This window comes from Archocentrus centrarchus, chromosome 8 (genome assembly GCF_007364275.1).
Source record: "Archocentrus centrarchus isolate MPI-CPG fArcCen1 chromosome 8, fArcCen1, whole genome shotgun sequence".
NCBI classification, from domain to species: domain Eukaryota; kingdom Metazoa; phylum Chordata; class Actinopteri; order Cichliformes; family Cichlidae; genus Archocentrus; species Archocentrus centrarchus.
In genome coordinates this window covers 10,061,881-10,077,382 of record NC_044353.1, presented here as the reverse complement: position 1 = coordinate 10,077,382, position 15,502 = coordinate 10,061,881, and the positions used below count along the sequence as shown (strand labels likewise).

Below are 15,502 nucleotides of genomic sequence, written 5' to 3'. Positions count from 1 at the left end.
TGTGACTTGTTTTTGTCACTTTATGGAAACAAATGCAATCCTTGGTGAAGAGTTGCTTTTAAAACTAAACAATAGTGCAAGTAAGTAAATCAGAGTGTACAGGCCAAGAAAACAGACAGCTGAAGGCATTTAGCTTTTTTTTTTTTTTTTTTTTTTTTTTTTAAGTCAGCAAGACATTTGTTAGGTCATAAAAACTTTGGACAAGCAGAAGAACATGAAGGAATGAAATTCAGTTTAAAACAGCTTTTTACAGTAACATTATTTCTTCGTCTGATGAATTCACTTTGGAATGTTAATACAGTTTAATGACCTAAAACCTCTATTAGGTACCTGACCTTTTTTTTGGGGAGGGGCATCCTGTTCTGTGGCCCTCTAGACCCCATACCCTAAATATAAAAAAGCAGTATACTACAGTGTAAAAGCATTACAGTATCAAAGATGTAACGTGAAACTGAAGCCATGGGATTACAGCTGTTACACCCCAACATGCTGGACCTTCATGTAATTTGATCCCTTTTAAACACAGTGATAGTTGCCTGTAGCCAGTGGCTCAACTTCTTACTATGTGCAACAATACACCAAAAACAAAAAGCATAAAATTTCAATGTCTCACCAGCTAAATTTGCTAAATATATTCTCATTCTCAGGTCTCATTCTCATCATTTGGCCACATTAACTTAGAGGCCTGTCGGGTTAGTACACCAAATGCTACAGGATTTCTTACACAACTTAAAATGTCTTTAAAAAAATGCATTTTAACACAACTGTGATTCCCAGACTGATGTAATCAGTAGATATAGAGGAAAATATGTAAACACTGATGTGCTGCTTGAATCTAATGCAATGGCTTTTGATGATGAGGCAAAGGAAGTTGAGGGTGCAAAACCCCCAATCCTCCTCAGTACACAGTTGAATAGTACGTTGTCATCTCACGATGGGCACGCTTGGTCTGCTTCAGGAGAATTATGGCGCAGATCATGGCAGTAATCTGTCATGCGGACACAGAGGGTGGAGAAGTAAAGAGCAAGGATGGAATAAAGAGCTGTGCAATGACCAAACTGCTTCCTCATCATTCCCAGAATTAAACCAGCCACCGGTGAATTAGTATGAAGGAGGTGAGACCTTCCATCAGACAGCACACAGCTACAAAAGTGAAAGAGAAGTAGAAGCCCACAGGACAAATCCAACCCTGCTGATGTATTGGCTGTAAATGTTAATTCGGAGGCACCAAAGTAAAGACGTGTTGGGAAGAATATTCAGAGTAACACAGAGGGCTTCTTGCACTAGTTGGGCAGCAAATGTTAATTTTTTTTCCCCGCACATTAGAAAAGTTATTGAAGGGGTTTGGTGATTAAAAATGTGAAAACTGATTTGCCAAATGCTGTTGTCAAACCTGTCAACAGTATCTCTGTAAGAAGGAAGCAAAAAAAAAAAGAATCATGGGCCCATCTGTGCAAAACGCACCCACAACCCAACAGGTCCAGTAGTTGGAGTGATGATGTAACTGCCTTGTGTGTGTTAGGTTGGATTTTTCCTTTAAAGACTGTGGGAGACACTCTGCAGTGACAATGATGAGAGCGACAGATACTTTGGCTACTTCATACTAAAACACCATGGAATAAAATCAAGGCAGCACGACAGTGAGAATGAAAAAAAGCACACTAAGCGGAAGCCACGGGGATGTTGGCCGCACTGAGAGGAGTGAAAAAGACCGGATCCTGGTCAGGGTAGGAGGTGGTGACGAACTGAGGCTGTGCTGGCTGAAAGTTAGTCACGGCAGAAGTGGTCTGAGTCAGGATAATGTACTGAGGAGCTGAGGCAGACAGAATCTTTCTGCTGAGGATACTGCTGCAAATGAGAGCTACAAACTTTGGAAAGCAATGATTGGAGAAATAAAATAAGAAAAATATTAAAGAGAGAGAGGGGGGGGCATTAAGAGAGAGGAGTGCAGAGTGATTAATGTATGGCCTTTAACATGAACAACAATATGATAACTTACTTTCCTCACTACCAGTCTGTACCTTTAATACCGTGTATAGACTTAGGTTCTAGTAATTTGAACCTTTACTTGCTGCATAGTAAACATTTATCATGTGCCTACCAGAAGAGCTCCAGTTCCAATGAAGATGCTCATCACCGCTGGTGCTTTACTGTTAAAGAACTCTGTGATGACACCGGGACATGTCTGCAGGAAGACAGAACCAACTGTGAGCATTCGATACAGCTGAGCGCAAAGAGTAAAGCAGTGCAGTTTACAGCGGTGGTCGGAGCACTGAAACTGCTTTATTACAACTTACAGACATCTTGATGTGCTCCATCCACCCATCTGGTTTGGGACAGGTATTTTGAACGAGCTCTATTATAGGGACACCTGTCATTCCACAGCAGTGAAGCTGCAAAACAGGCAGAAGAAAAATTAGCACCTTTTCAGTCATTTCCCTCTGAGCCGTACCACATACAGGACAGGGCTGTTGCCATTCCATCTTTTTTTATAGCTTATATGTTCCCAATACATTTCTAATGGTTCTGAATTGTAATTAAATGTGTTTTCTTCAAAACTCTCAACTCTAAGTTTAAAGCAGACCTGGCGAAAACAACAGGGCAGGTTTTTGCTAGTTCTTATAATAATGACTTGGATTTTATTCACCATATTTCACAAAATGTTTGCTCTTTTTTTATTAATGGTAAGCAAAATTGACACAAAATTCCCTTTGGGATTGTGTCAGGAAGGGCATCCAGTGTAAAACTCTGCCAAATTAAACACACAGAGGTACCCGGTGTGGCGACCCCTTGTGACGAGGGAGCAACCGAAGGTAGCTCGCTGTCAGTGTGCAATGTAAAACCATATAAACCATATACATAAAGCAGAAAACACTTGAGAATACATGAATTAAAAATTAAGAGAAAGAACAACTGTGAGTTAAACAGTTTTTGGGTTGTTTTTTAAATCAAATTAGGAAGTAGGTTATATACGTACCATGTTGTGGATGAATGTGAGAGTCACAGCAATTCCTGGGTCTTGGTTCATCACATACAGAGCATACAAGTTACCATAGAACTCTGCAATTCTATCTCCAACCTTTAATATTAAAGATAAAAACACAATCTTTTGGTCAGAACTGTGGACATATTTTAATTGGTTTTATCTTGTTTCAGTACTTCCTCTCACCTCATCACTTTTGGAATAGGCAAGCACTCCAACAACAACTTCCATTGTAGCCAGCATGGCCAGAAGAACAGCGAACTGAAGGGATAGGAGGAAATCAGGAAGAGCAAGTAAACAAACAGCTTAACACTGCACTAAATTCAAAGTGTATAACAAGTATATGTTTTCAGCTATTTTTAAAGCATGCAAAAATATCTGTTTATCCCACAGGAGTCTGATTTAAGTCATAATGCAGTTTTTGGTTTGAGCCGATTTCCTTGTTAGGGGCCCAGAGACTGAAAATGCTGTATTACTTCTGTGTATCAATATCACCTGGTTTGGTCTGTCATTTGCTTTTGCACTATGTAACAAATCGAGGAATGCTTCTCAATTTCCCCACAGAGAGAATAGACTGTGAGATGAAACTAGAAAATTTATTAAACTGGAAAGTAAATAACAAGATTTTTCTTCCACCTGCAGAAAGCAGGACAAATAAAACCCAAGATATGGCCGGGTGCCAAATAAAGACAAAGGTCAAAACTGCAAACCTCCACAGATTCAGAGAGCCCAGCTGAGGCAGAGCTACAAGGAACTAAACTATCAGCTTGAATTCCCAATCCCTCCCTCGCATCTGAGAGTCTCTGAGGTGTGTTGTGCAAGTTTCTCAATATAACTCTCACAGTTTTAATGCTGTCTACAGGTTTCAGAATCAAAGAATTAACCGGCAGCAGACGTCCATTAATGTCCTTTAACCTAACAGCCTTAAAAAGCAACCTTAGGATGTAACTTACAGTTAAGCCACTATAAATGTAGGTTGCAAAGGAAAAACGTTCAGCATGACTGTAAACGCTCTGGAAACTGTACAACAGGGAGTGAATTAAATATGCTCTGACGCACCAGTAATGCTCGAATATTATTTAGTCAATGTGATCCTTTGAAAGTGTTTGCATGTCCTCGCATATTTACCCCCCCTCCCCCCCGCATTACTCACTATATCAGGTTCCTGTGTTTCTCAGTTTCTCAGCCAAGGTGAAAACTGCTCTGTGATTATTGCCAGTTTCCTGTTTCTCTGCAAGAACACGCAAAAACTATCTGTCCAAATGCCATGAAACCTGGTGCAGAGGTGAAGCATGAGTCAAATACGCTTGGAGCCGATTTGGATCACTTTCTTTAAAGTTACAAAATAGCCCAACTGGCCTCTGCCATGGCCATTTGGGCTATACACATCGTATGTGCCTTCTGACGAAACAATCCCTGTGACTGGATATATGAAACATCTATGTGTTGTGTTAAAGAGACATCAGTTTAAGCTGAGCTAGAGCTGGACTGCACTTTTTATGTAATACCAGTTTGAACCCAAAGATGTTAATTCCAAAAAGTGCCTGTAAGTTAGTGGTTAGCACTGTTGCCTCACAGCTAGGTCTGGGTTTGATTCCACCTTGGCCCACGCCTTTTTGTGTGGAGTTTGCATTTTCTCCCCGTGTGTTTCCTGCGGGTACTCCGGTTTCCTCTCACAGTCCAAAGACATGCAGGTAGTGGGGTTAGCTTGATTGGTGATTCTAAATTGCCCATAGGTGTGAATGTTGTATCTCTGTTTGCCCTGCGACCTGTACAGGGTATACCCTGCCTCTCGCCCTATGACAGCTGGGATAGGCTCCAGGGATCAATAAGGGGAATCGTTAAAGAATCAAATCTATAAACTACCCAAAAATGGCAGTAGTATCAAAAATACTGTTGGCCACAGACATTACACAATCAGCCTTTTTAGGCTGAGGGGTAATAAAATCTTAAATATCGATTGCTCGGATAGGCCACAGGAAGGTCAGTTGCATCACATGATTTTAATCTATAGTAGCAGGTTACAGCAGCGAACAGGCCACCTCCATTACAAGGAAAAAAATATTTTGTCTCCTAAAATATTTCTAATGAATTTTCATTGACTTGCATTTAAAACCCTCCGAGCTGACGCCTGGTTATCACACTAGCCGCGTGTATGCAAAATGTTTGTCCTTTCAGTATCCTCCACACTATGCAAAGCATACACAGGTATACTACAAACATAAGTGCAGTCTATTCACGTTGCAGCTTCAATGATACACATGTTGCACATTAATATGCTCATTAACCCAGTATAAAAGCACTCATCGCAGTCTTACAAGTGTACTCGTACATCTTTTGACTGTCTGACATTTAGAAGTCTCTTCGTGGGGAGGCGGGGAAAGCGCACACACAATGATATCAACATACTAATCGATGCTAAAAATGATTATCAACATTCACCTTAACCTTTGATGCTTTGATGTTTTAAAGTGTGAGCAACAGAAGCTTCATCTTCTCCTCAAATTCTTTCTTTAAATCAATCTTTTATCGAGTGTGTGTGTGTTTTTATTATTATTTGCTAGTTTCTACTTCTTACTGTTAAAGCCAGGAAGAAACCTGAACAGCAATGTTAACATTTGTTATAAAATGTTGAACAAAGCAGCCGGTATTAAAGCTGCTTCTGAACATGTCCGTGCAGGTGAGCTTGCTTTCGCTTTTTTTAATGAGCTGCTTCTAAGAAACGGCACCTAATGGGATTACTAGAGATGTTAAATGTTGAACTAGCTCCTTTAATAATTGTTAGATTGTCATGTTTGCTCCCTTTTTGACTAAAACTAAGCAGCAGCCTAAAACATGCACACTGAGCACAGTTTCTTAGAGGTTACATTTAGCTTGAGTTTGTGTAGGATGGGATGATGCGTTCACAGCACGAGGGAACAACTCGTCTCACACTGAGCTCTACGGGGAGGTAACTGTAAACCAAAGAAAACATCACCGATCAAAACAACTCACCACTTGCAGAGCACATCTTTTCTCATTGCAGGCACCATAGTCTCCAAATATCACCACAAGCAGCATCAACGATCCGAGAACGATCAGCACAGTCACACCTGTTAATAAAACAGAAAGAGGGGCGTATCTGTCATTAAATGTGCTTCAGAGGCACAGATACCGTCATGACCCTTTGGCCCAATACATGCACCGACCTGTAACAAATGTGTAGGAGTTGGCGTCCTGTATTTGAAAGATTGGCCTTGTGCTGTCGCTGAACCTCAGCCACAAGCCAAGTCCCAGGAAGGCAAACCCCACCACCTGCCAGATAGGAAATAAAACATAGTGCAGTTAAACAACATTTGTAGTTAAGCAGAGTTTCACATCTTCTGGTTACTCAGATCACATCTGTCAGGGTCTGTAAATAGTTAGTTCAGGTGTGATGGGTGAGTTTTTGTTCACACTCTGCAGGACAGCTGGAGTGTGCGTGTTTGTGTGCGTGGGGGCAGAACAATAGAGCACTGTTAACCTGTTTGTTTATTTGTGAAGGAAGAAACCTGAAACAGTTTAATTAAAAAATTAAGACATTTATTATATTAAAGAATCAGAAGATATAACCCATGTACATGTGGGACTCAGAGTTCAGGAACAGTGTGTGCTCTGTCTCCCTCCCCCTCTGAGCCCATGTTCCTCACTAACCATAACATTTTTATACTGCCACTATCTGCACGCAAACAGAGTCTGTGTGCTGCGGGTCGGCCTTTGTCATTTGTCCAGTGCTGGTTTTTCACAACTCAGATTCCTTCCTTCAGCGATAAAGCCAAAAAGCACATCTTCTCCCCTGATGTTTCCATAAGTCAATACAGAGCAATCTTATCCAGGTTAATAACAGAACATGGTGATGTTTTAATTGTACGTACTGTGGCCGAACCTTCAAGATAAGATACACTGAGACTGAGAAGTTAGTCTGGCACTTTCTAATGTTTAATGTATCTATTTATTTATTAAATTGTCTGTTGTCTGCTTCAGCCACAGTTTAATAATTAATGTCCTGGATTTACTTTTAAACATTTGTCCACTTGTCATTTTATTCTTTGGGTAAAAAAAAAATAAAACCCCAACAAAATTAACAGGAGCTAAATTTTGCTCATTTTTAACGCTGCATTTTTATTCTTTGACTTTTACTAGAGTAGCATCACAGTTTAAAATAATTCTTGTTTATTTTATTCTTGGCCTTGGTGCAGCACCTTGGTTCATTTCAGACATTTAAGCTAACAGAAGTGGGTGGGGCTGCTGCTGAGACGCCCACATTAAGGATATTTGCTCTCACTGTGGCTTGAGCTTTTAGCTCACAGGGATTATCTGAACACATGCAGACCAAACATGTTAAACTGTGAGCCAGAGAATAAACTGCTGCGTGCCTCTCAGCCTGTAGATGCGCACACTGACTGGCACTGAGCATTTCAGCAAGCGAAAGTAACCTTACCTTTATCCTAAGAAACGAAACCGCAAGGGTACCCAGAGGAATCACACTGTAGCAACTTTTAATCAGACACACAAACGCGGTTCTCATTGTTTATGTCACAATTACAACAATACAGCCACGCTTGGCGTTTCCTCTTCCTGCCCTTAACTACGCAGTCTTATAACTGTGCCAGACTTACCGCGAAGATGATGTTGAAAATGATGAGGATATATTTGCAGAGGAGGCCACATCCATCCAGTGCCATGATGATCCGCGGTTTGTTGAGCTGCCCACCGGTGAAGTCTGCAAAGTGGACAAACGAATTACCTCACCACCTCAGCAGGCCCGCTCCGTGGCAGGCCGTGCGCATATGTTTAAATACAAAACTATTACGGTACAACGCTATCGTGTTAGTTTACACAGTTTCACAGCATTTAAGCTGTAATTCCCACATTGAGCAGTCGGTGATGCGTTTAAAGGTTTAGCAGTCCTTTTGAATATAAAGAGATTATAGCCTCGAACAATGTGGCAGCAACGCTCGCTGTAAAATTATCTCCAAAACAAATGAATACCTTTTTATCAGGAAACGGCCTGGGCAGTCCTCCACTCGGTCACTCAGCAGGTGAAAATAGAGCAGCCAGACCCTTAATGCTGCTGCGTGTACCGTTTGGAAGCCTTACGCCCCGCCTCTTTGTCCTCGCTCGGTCTTTTCATTGGCCAAACGCGTGACTGACGCCGCGTGTCGCCTATGAGTAAGCAAGCGAAGCTGCGCTCAAGAAAAAAGAAGAATCGGAAGAAAAAAGAAAGCGCTGGAAAGAAACTTACGGGGAAACGAAAGCTAAGAAGCAAACAATGTTATGCGTGACAGCAGAGCGTGAAGCCCTAATGTGAGCTTTCTGTAAAATGTTCTAGTTTTGCACAAATATCGAAGCATAAAATGAATAAAAGATTAAATAAAAATTTTTCCGAGATATATTTTTGTCTACTGCAGTTCTAATCTTTATTTTACCAACTTGCGATCTTTTGTTTTTTCTTTTTACTCACAAAGGAAATGTATGAACATTTCCTGTGTGAGTAAATAACACTGAGAAGTGTTATTTCATGGAAATATCAGATCATTGAGATACAAGGACAAAGTGTGCTGTGCTATCACTCCCTCCCCAACAATACATACATTGGCACACAGGCTAATATCCCTTCATTGTTAGATCTCAGTTATACAATAATAAAGCATGGCATATGCTCTGTTACATATGTTATAATCTAAAAACGACCAGGACACTTGCTCTGCCAGATAATTGGGTACATGGACAGCTGGCAGTGCGATGCCCTCAACAAGTGGCATTTCTGCCCTTTCTGCCTCACAGAGAGCAGTCTTCATTTTGTCATTTAATGCCACACACTGTGTACAATCCACAGTCAACACTAATGCTGAATCAATCATTATATTCCAATGATAAAAGTGCCACTGTACACAATGGGTTTGTTTGTTCAGGTATTTTAAACAGATTTTGATTGTAGTACTTTTATACTATTAGGCTACTTGAGTGGGACTGGAACTTTTACGTCACGCATGAGCCTGAAAATTGTGACGAAGAACAGTTTTCTATTGGTCACCCCATTTTAAAAGAATCCTGGGAACACCCCTGTTTATAATGCATGTGTCCAACAGAGAATCATCTGCCCTCTCATTTTGGCAGTTTATTTCACTGCACTTTCATTGTTATTCTGAGCCACTTCAATGCTATCTGATATGTGCTGTGCTGTTTTTAGCACATTTAGAAAACCATTTTAGGCTTTAGCACCTGGTTAATCAGGTCTTTTAGAGAAGCCCAGAGGTTGTGGACATGGGCTTATCCTTGGTTCACCTCCCTGAGAGCCACGCAGGAAGAGCAAATTCTGTGGCACCTACCTCTGTGGAGGTTGCACCCTCAAGTTGTACAGATGTTCTGGGATCAGTATGCCCAGGTAGACTTTTTCACTTCAGAATGGACAATGCATTCCCCTCTGTGGCTTTTTTTTTTTTTAAACCAGAGACCAATGGCCTGCTGGGGGGTGGATGCTCTCACCAACACCTGGCTGAATGACCGTCTTTGCACATTCCCTCCAAACCTCTTAATGATGCCTGTGCTTCACAGAGAGAGACAGTCAGATCACAGGTCCTCTTACTGGCAAGCAAGTGATCTGGTTTTCCACTTTCCTCATTCTGCTTAACGGAGACCCTGAGGAGAATGGACTTCTTGTCCTAGCTGAATGGCAACGCTCAAGGTTCATGTGGCAGCTGTATTTGTATACTCTAACCATACTGATGACAAGTCTGTCAGTGCACATTTCTTGGTGACACAGATTCTGTTAGGCTCAGGGTGAGGCGTGCTGCAACATGTGGCCTCCCATTGGTCTTGCAGACTTTTGGCAAATCCTCTCTTTGAGACCATGACAGGAATGTCCCTGAGAGAGACGTCAAAGAATGCTGCTTTTCATTTGGCAGTTTTGACACCAAGCTGGTGAATGAGCTCTATGCTGTCTCTATGTGGTGCTGAAAGCCGGATGTGGTACAAAAGTTGCTTTTTTTGTCCAAGGCCTTGTAAATAAGGCCATAGGACTTCCCTTTCAAGCGGACAGAGAGCTAATTTGTTGTGTCCAGTCCAGTCATTGCCACTGTACACTGAGGCAATGCAGAGTTTCAGGCACTCAGAGCAGCTCCTTGTGTTTCAGATGGAAGAACAATGGGAAAAGCTCTGCAGCTTTCCCACTGGATTGTTGACACCATAAAGCTGTGTATGAAGTAGCAGGGTGTGCCCGCACCCTCAGATTTGTCACTTTATCAGGGCTGTGGTTAATCCTGGGCAACACCTTGCACATTTGCAAGGCTCTGTCATCTTAATGTGTCCTGTGGGTCCGCGCTAGTATTGGCTGTTCTTTGGCAGTAGGTTGGTGTCAGGTCCTTGTGAAAACACTGGTGTAAGTCATCCACTTTGTTTACTCACACCAGCAGTCAAGTGGGAATGAAACAGAGCAGAAGTTGCAAAGGCATCTATGGTTCTGTGAGTTCCTGGATGACCGCCAGTCACTCTGATCACTCAGATAGTCTGAGGGCAACAGGATGGATGGATGGATGGATGGATGGATGTAGGCCAACACATCATGCGTGTGAGTTTGTTTGCATACGATCTCGACCTGCGCACAGCGCGAGCAGACATATCCATTTTGTTTACTGCCACTGGAAGTCATCCAGAAAATCACAGAACCATAGTTACCTTCAAAATATCCAGTATGCATATTTTGATGGTAACACTGTATTTGTATTGTTTCCAGGTATAGTATGCATCGTCTGTAGTTCTGGTTTTACTTCCTGTCCTTTCTCCTCGTTGTCGTTACCTCATTGTCGCCATCTGTGTTTAACTTTTTTTTTTTTTATCTGTGCTTCTTTCCCATCCCATTGATATATGAAAAAAGTGCAGGGCTACAGTGCCTGTATTCATTCCCTTTGAACTTTTCCACATTCTGTCACGTTACAACCACAAACTTAAATGTATTTTATTGGGATTTTATGTGATAGATCAACAAAAAATAGGGCATAATTGTGAAGTGGAAGGAAAATGATTACAATTTTATACAAATAAAAATCAAATTGCCTTCAGAAGTCGCCTAACTAGTAAATCGAGTCCGCCTGTGTGTGTTTTAATCTCAGTATAAATAAAGCTGTTCTGTGAAGGCCTCAGATGACCAAATGGCATCATGAAGCCCTGTCATAGTCTGATTCTGGTGTGTGTATGTGTGCCTAGCCTCTGAGCCCAGGAGGAGTCAAGCAGGTTCTCCACCCCTCGGGAGCTTTACAACTTCCCGGCCGAGCAACTGTCCTCTATCAAGCCTCATCCCTGCAGTATTTATGGGCCAGCTCGAGCATCCGGTCTCATCCAGATTATCTAACTCCTTGGCAGTTGTTATTCTCCAATTAGCTGCAAAAGTAAATTCTGTCCCCTTATTCACCTCAGTTTCTCTCAAGAGCTGGACCCTTCACTCTCCTGGCCAGGATTCAGATCACTCACCCTCCAACCACTCACCTCCTCTCCTCCTCTGAGCTTCCTTGGTTTCCTGCGCTTCATATCCTAGTGTCAATAAAGATTAAGTGTGTCATTAAAACCCAGTGCTTGTAGCTCCTTGTTTGAGTACTTGAAGCCAATTCGTGACAAGACCAAGGAATACACCAAACAGATCAGGGATAAAGTTGTGGAGAATTTTAAAGCAGAATTAGGTAATAAAAACAAATTCCAAGCTTCTCACGGAGCACCGTTCACCAAAACTCACAGGTCAGGCAAGGAGAGCATTAATCAGAGAAGTAGCCAAGAGCCTCATGGTAACTCTGGGGGAGCTGCAGGGATTCACAGCTCAGATGGGAGAATCTGTCCACAGGACACGTATTAGTTGTGCACTTCACAAGTCTGGCTTTTACAGAAGAGTAGCAAGAATAAAGCCATAAGAAGTCCTGTTTGCAGTTTGCTGCAAGCCATGTAGGGGGCACAGCAAACATGTGGAAGAAGGTGTTCTAGTCAGATGAGACCAAAACTGAACCTTCTGGCCTACATGCTAAACACACCACCCTAACCGTGAAACAGCAACATCCCCACGGGCTCATACTGTGAGGATGCTTTACTTCAGTAGGGACAGGGAAGATGGATGGAGCTAAATACAGGGAAATCCTGGAAGAAAAAAAAAAGCAAGAAAACAAGTCAGAGGCTACAGAAAACTTGAGACTAGGGCTGAGGTTCAGGTTCCAGCAGGACAACTACTTTAAACACACAGCCAGAGCTACTGTGGAATGATTTAAATCAAAGCATATTCACGCGTTAAAATAGCCCACTCGAAGTCCACGCCTAAATCTTATTGAGAATCTGTGGGAAGACTTGGAAAATTGCTGTTCACAGGTGCTTTCCACCCAATCTGACTGAACTGAAGCCATTTTTCTACAGAAGAATGGGGAAAAATTGTAGTCTGTAGTTGTGTAATTGCAGCAAAAGGTGGTCCAACAAAGTATTGACTCAGGGGGGGCTGAATACGAATATACACCATACTTACCAGATTTTCATTTGAAATATTTTTGAACACAGTGCATCATTTTCCTTCCACTTCACAATTACATGCTACTCAGTGTTGGTCTATCACATAAAATCACAGTAAAATGCATTTAAGTTTGTTTGGACGGAGCTTTCTCCTTGTTTGTGGTTATCATGTGACAACATGTGGAAAAGTTCAAAGGGTATGAATGTTTTTTCAAGGCACTGAACTTACAAAAAGCGCAGTAATATTATCAACAAGTAGTTCTTCATTGTGGGTCTTTCAGTAATGGGTCTTTTTGACCTACTGCTGAAAACAAAAGACCAAAGTTGCACATGAATTATCATTGAATAAAGACCAGAAATACTACAGAAACACATCTGAGATGTTAAATCCAGGGGTCCAACAGCTGGATCCAGTCCAGATCCAGAGGCATGGTCAACAACAGCTGTTGTTGCTAGGCGACAGGAGCATTTTTGGTGGTTACAGCACCTGACAGCTGTGCCCTTTTTTAGGTGGGGTTTAATTCAAACTTCAGAAGAAATACAACTCTGATGTCACACAAGCTCTCGGTTTCAGCACTTTCCAAACTACCAAAACACAACTAACCAGACTGCACAACTATCTCTATCAAAAATCTGTTAGCTGAAAGAGCCGCCATGTACACCAACCTGTTCGAGAACAGGGCGACAATAGACAAACTCAAGAAGGTCGCAGCAGCCTACAGGGAGGAGCCTGATAAGCTGAGTGCAAAGAAGGAAGAGGTGAAAAAGCAAATCCAGGGGGAAGAGAACAAAATTGAAATTGCAAAGAAGGAGCTGGTGGAAGGAGGAGAGAGTGGAAGAGAAGGAAACAAGGACTGAGATGGCAGACATTGAGCAGACAGATGCAGAGCGTTAAAAAAAAAAAAAGGAAAAAAAGAACTAAAAAGTGAAGAAAAAGAAGCAAAGAAGGGCAGGAGAAGAAAGCAAAGAAGAAGAGCAGCATCTGGAGCTGACTCCAAAAGGAAAAATGTGCCAGTGGCAGAAAGGAGGAGACTTCTGTTTCAGCTCAGGCTGAGCAATAATTTCCTCTTCCTCCCCATTCTCTCCACCTTTTCTTCATCTTCTCCATCCTCATCCTTTCCACCCTACCTCCATCCTCCCTCTTATCTCTCCTTCGCCATCTTTCCTCAATAAATAAATCATAAAAAAAATTAAAAAATCAATATCCCTGCATGTGTGCCTCTGTGATGCTCTGCAGTGTTGCTGATGGCTGTTGTGTAAACACAGGTGGTTATGATTTTTTTTTTTTTTTTTTGCATTTTTGGCCACAGCAGCTTTTTGTGACAGTGGAGAGAGACAGGAAATGGGGGAAAGATACAGGGGAAGACACGCGGGCAAATTGGTGACGGGCCGGGAGACGAATGCACGCCACCCGCACGCAACACGGCGTGTGTATGTGGTCGCCGGCTTCACCACTAAACCACCCAGGCGTCCGTGGTTATGATTTTAAAAGGACCAGTGCTCTGAAATTCAGGATTAAAAATGATTATTTTATTATTAGAACTATTTTAATCCTTCATATTTAAATGTAAAAAATAAAATAAAAATTAATGGTTAAAGTTTAAAAATTAAAAAGGTTTATTTATTTAATTATTATTCAAAATAACTTCACAGCACATTTAAAGGCTGCATTTAAAGACAAGGCCTACATGTAGTATATCCAAACAAATTTAATAAAGAAGGGGAGCTCAGAGTTGCTTCTCCTTGGTGTCTAAGCCAGCTAAGGTGGGGATCAGGATGCCTCCCCTTTGAGGTTATCTGGGCATGCCCATTTGGGAGGAGAGCCAGAACTCACTGCCCAAGATTATGGCTTATCATTGGAGTTAGTGTTTTCTGGAGCAACGATAAAAACCTCTGAACTATCAGCGCTGATTTGTAAAACTGTTTCTTGCAGTCCAGTCCCTGATGGCATTACAGCAGTCGAGCACCCTAGATAACATATAATGCTCTTATGATTTAAATAGAAAACATTCATTTATCTGCCACTTTCTTAAATATATATTGTTGGGTTGGGCCCCCCTTTTACCTTCAGAACTGCCTTAATTCTTCATGCTTCTGATTCAACAAGGTGCTGGAAACATTCCTGAGAGATTTTGGTCCATATCTAGCACATATTTGAGCGCAGTGAACTCACTGTCATGTTCAAGAAACAGTTTGAGATGATTTGAGCTTTGTGACATGGTGTGTTATCCTTCTGGAGGCAGCCATCAGAAGATGGGTACGCTGTGGTCATGAAGGGATGGATGTAATAAGCAACAATACTCAGGCAGGCTGTGGTGTTTCAATGATGCTCACTTCGTACTAAGGGGCCCAAAATGTGTCAAGAAAATATCCCCTACTCTATTACACCACCAGCAGCAGCCAAAACCACTGATCCAAGGCAGGATGGATCCATGCTTTCATGTTGTTTACATCAAATTCTGACCCTCCCATCCAAAAAAATTGAAGACTCCAGGAAACACTTTCTCAATTCTTTTATTGCCTAATTTTGGTGAACTCGTATGTATTGCAGCCTCAATGTCTTAGCTGAGAGGAGTGTCACCCAGAGATGCTCTTCTGCATACTTTGGTTGTAACGAGTAGTTATTTGAGTCACTGTTTTTCTTCCTATCAGCTCAAAGCAGTCTGGCCATTCTCCTCTGACCTCTGACATCAATGAGGCATTATCACCCAGAGAACTGCTGCTCACTGGATATTTTCTGTTTTACAAACCATTCTCTGTAAACCGCAGAAATGGTTGTGTGTGAAAATCCCTGTCTGTGAAATGCCATGTAACCTCTTAACCAGCTTGATCAAACACAAAGTAATCACCTGGGTCAGAGGACATTCAAAGATCAAACTCTCAGAAGGATGATTTCAGTCAAGTATCATTTCCCATAACGGATATTGTGGTATATTTTTCCCACAACCAATGTCTTTTCGATGTCTGTGAGGTCTGCAGTGGTAGTAATAGCTGAGTAATGGCTCCCTCTGGCTCTGATAG

General features: G+C 41.8%; 1 protein-coding gene across 3 annotated transcripts; it reads right to left on the bottom strand.

The window, feature by feature from the left end:
• Window positions 1-6: 6 nt before the first annotated feature.
• cd9r (CD9 molecule related) lies at window positions 7-8,120 on the bottom strand. Of its 3 annotated transcripts, XM_030735914.1 has the most exons (10): window positions 7,994-8,120; window positions 7,621-7,724; window positions 6,172-6,277; window positions 5,978-6,075; window positions 3,170-3,244; window positions 2,978-3,079; window positions 2,298-2,393; window positions 2,102-2,185; window positions 914-988; window positions 7-875 (listed from the first exon to the last, which is right to left on the bottom strand). In XM_030735914.1, exons 2-10 carry the CDS (start codon window positions 7,684-7,686, stop codon window positions 756-758), a joined length of 822 nt encoding a protein of 273 aa, XP_030591774.1. In that variant the 5' UTR covers window positions 7,687-7,724; window positions 7,994-8,120; the 3' UTR covers window positions 7-755. The 3 variants fall into 3 exon arrangements, with proteins under 3 accessions (XP_030591774.1, XP_030591773.1, XP_030591775.1); XM_030735913.1 differs by having other exon boundaries at window positions 7-1,868; XM_030735915.1 differs by having other exon boundaries at window positions 7-988.
• Window positions 8,121-15,502: the final 7,382 nt, after the last annotated feature.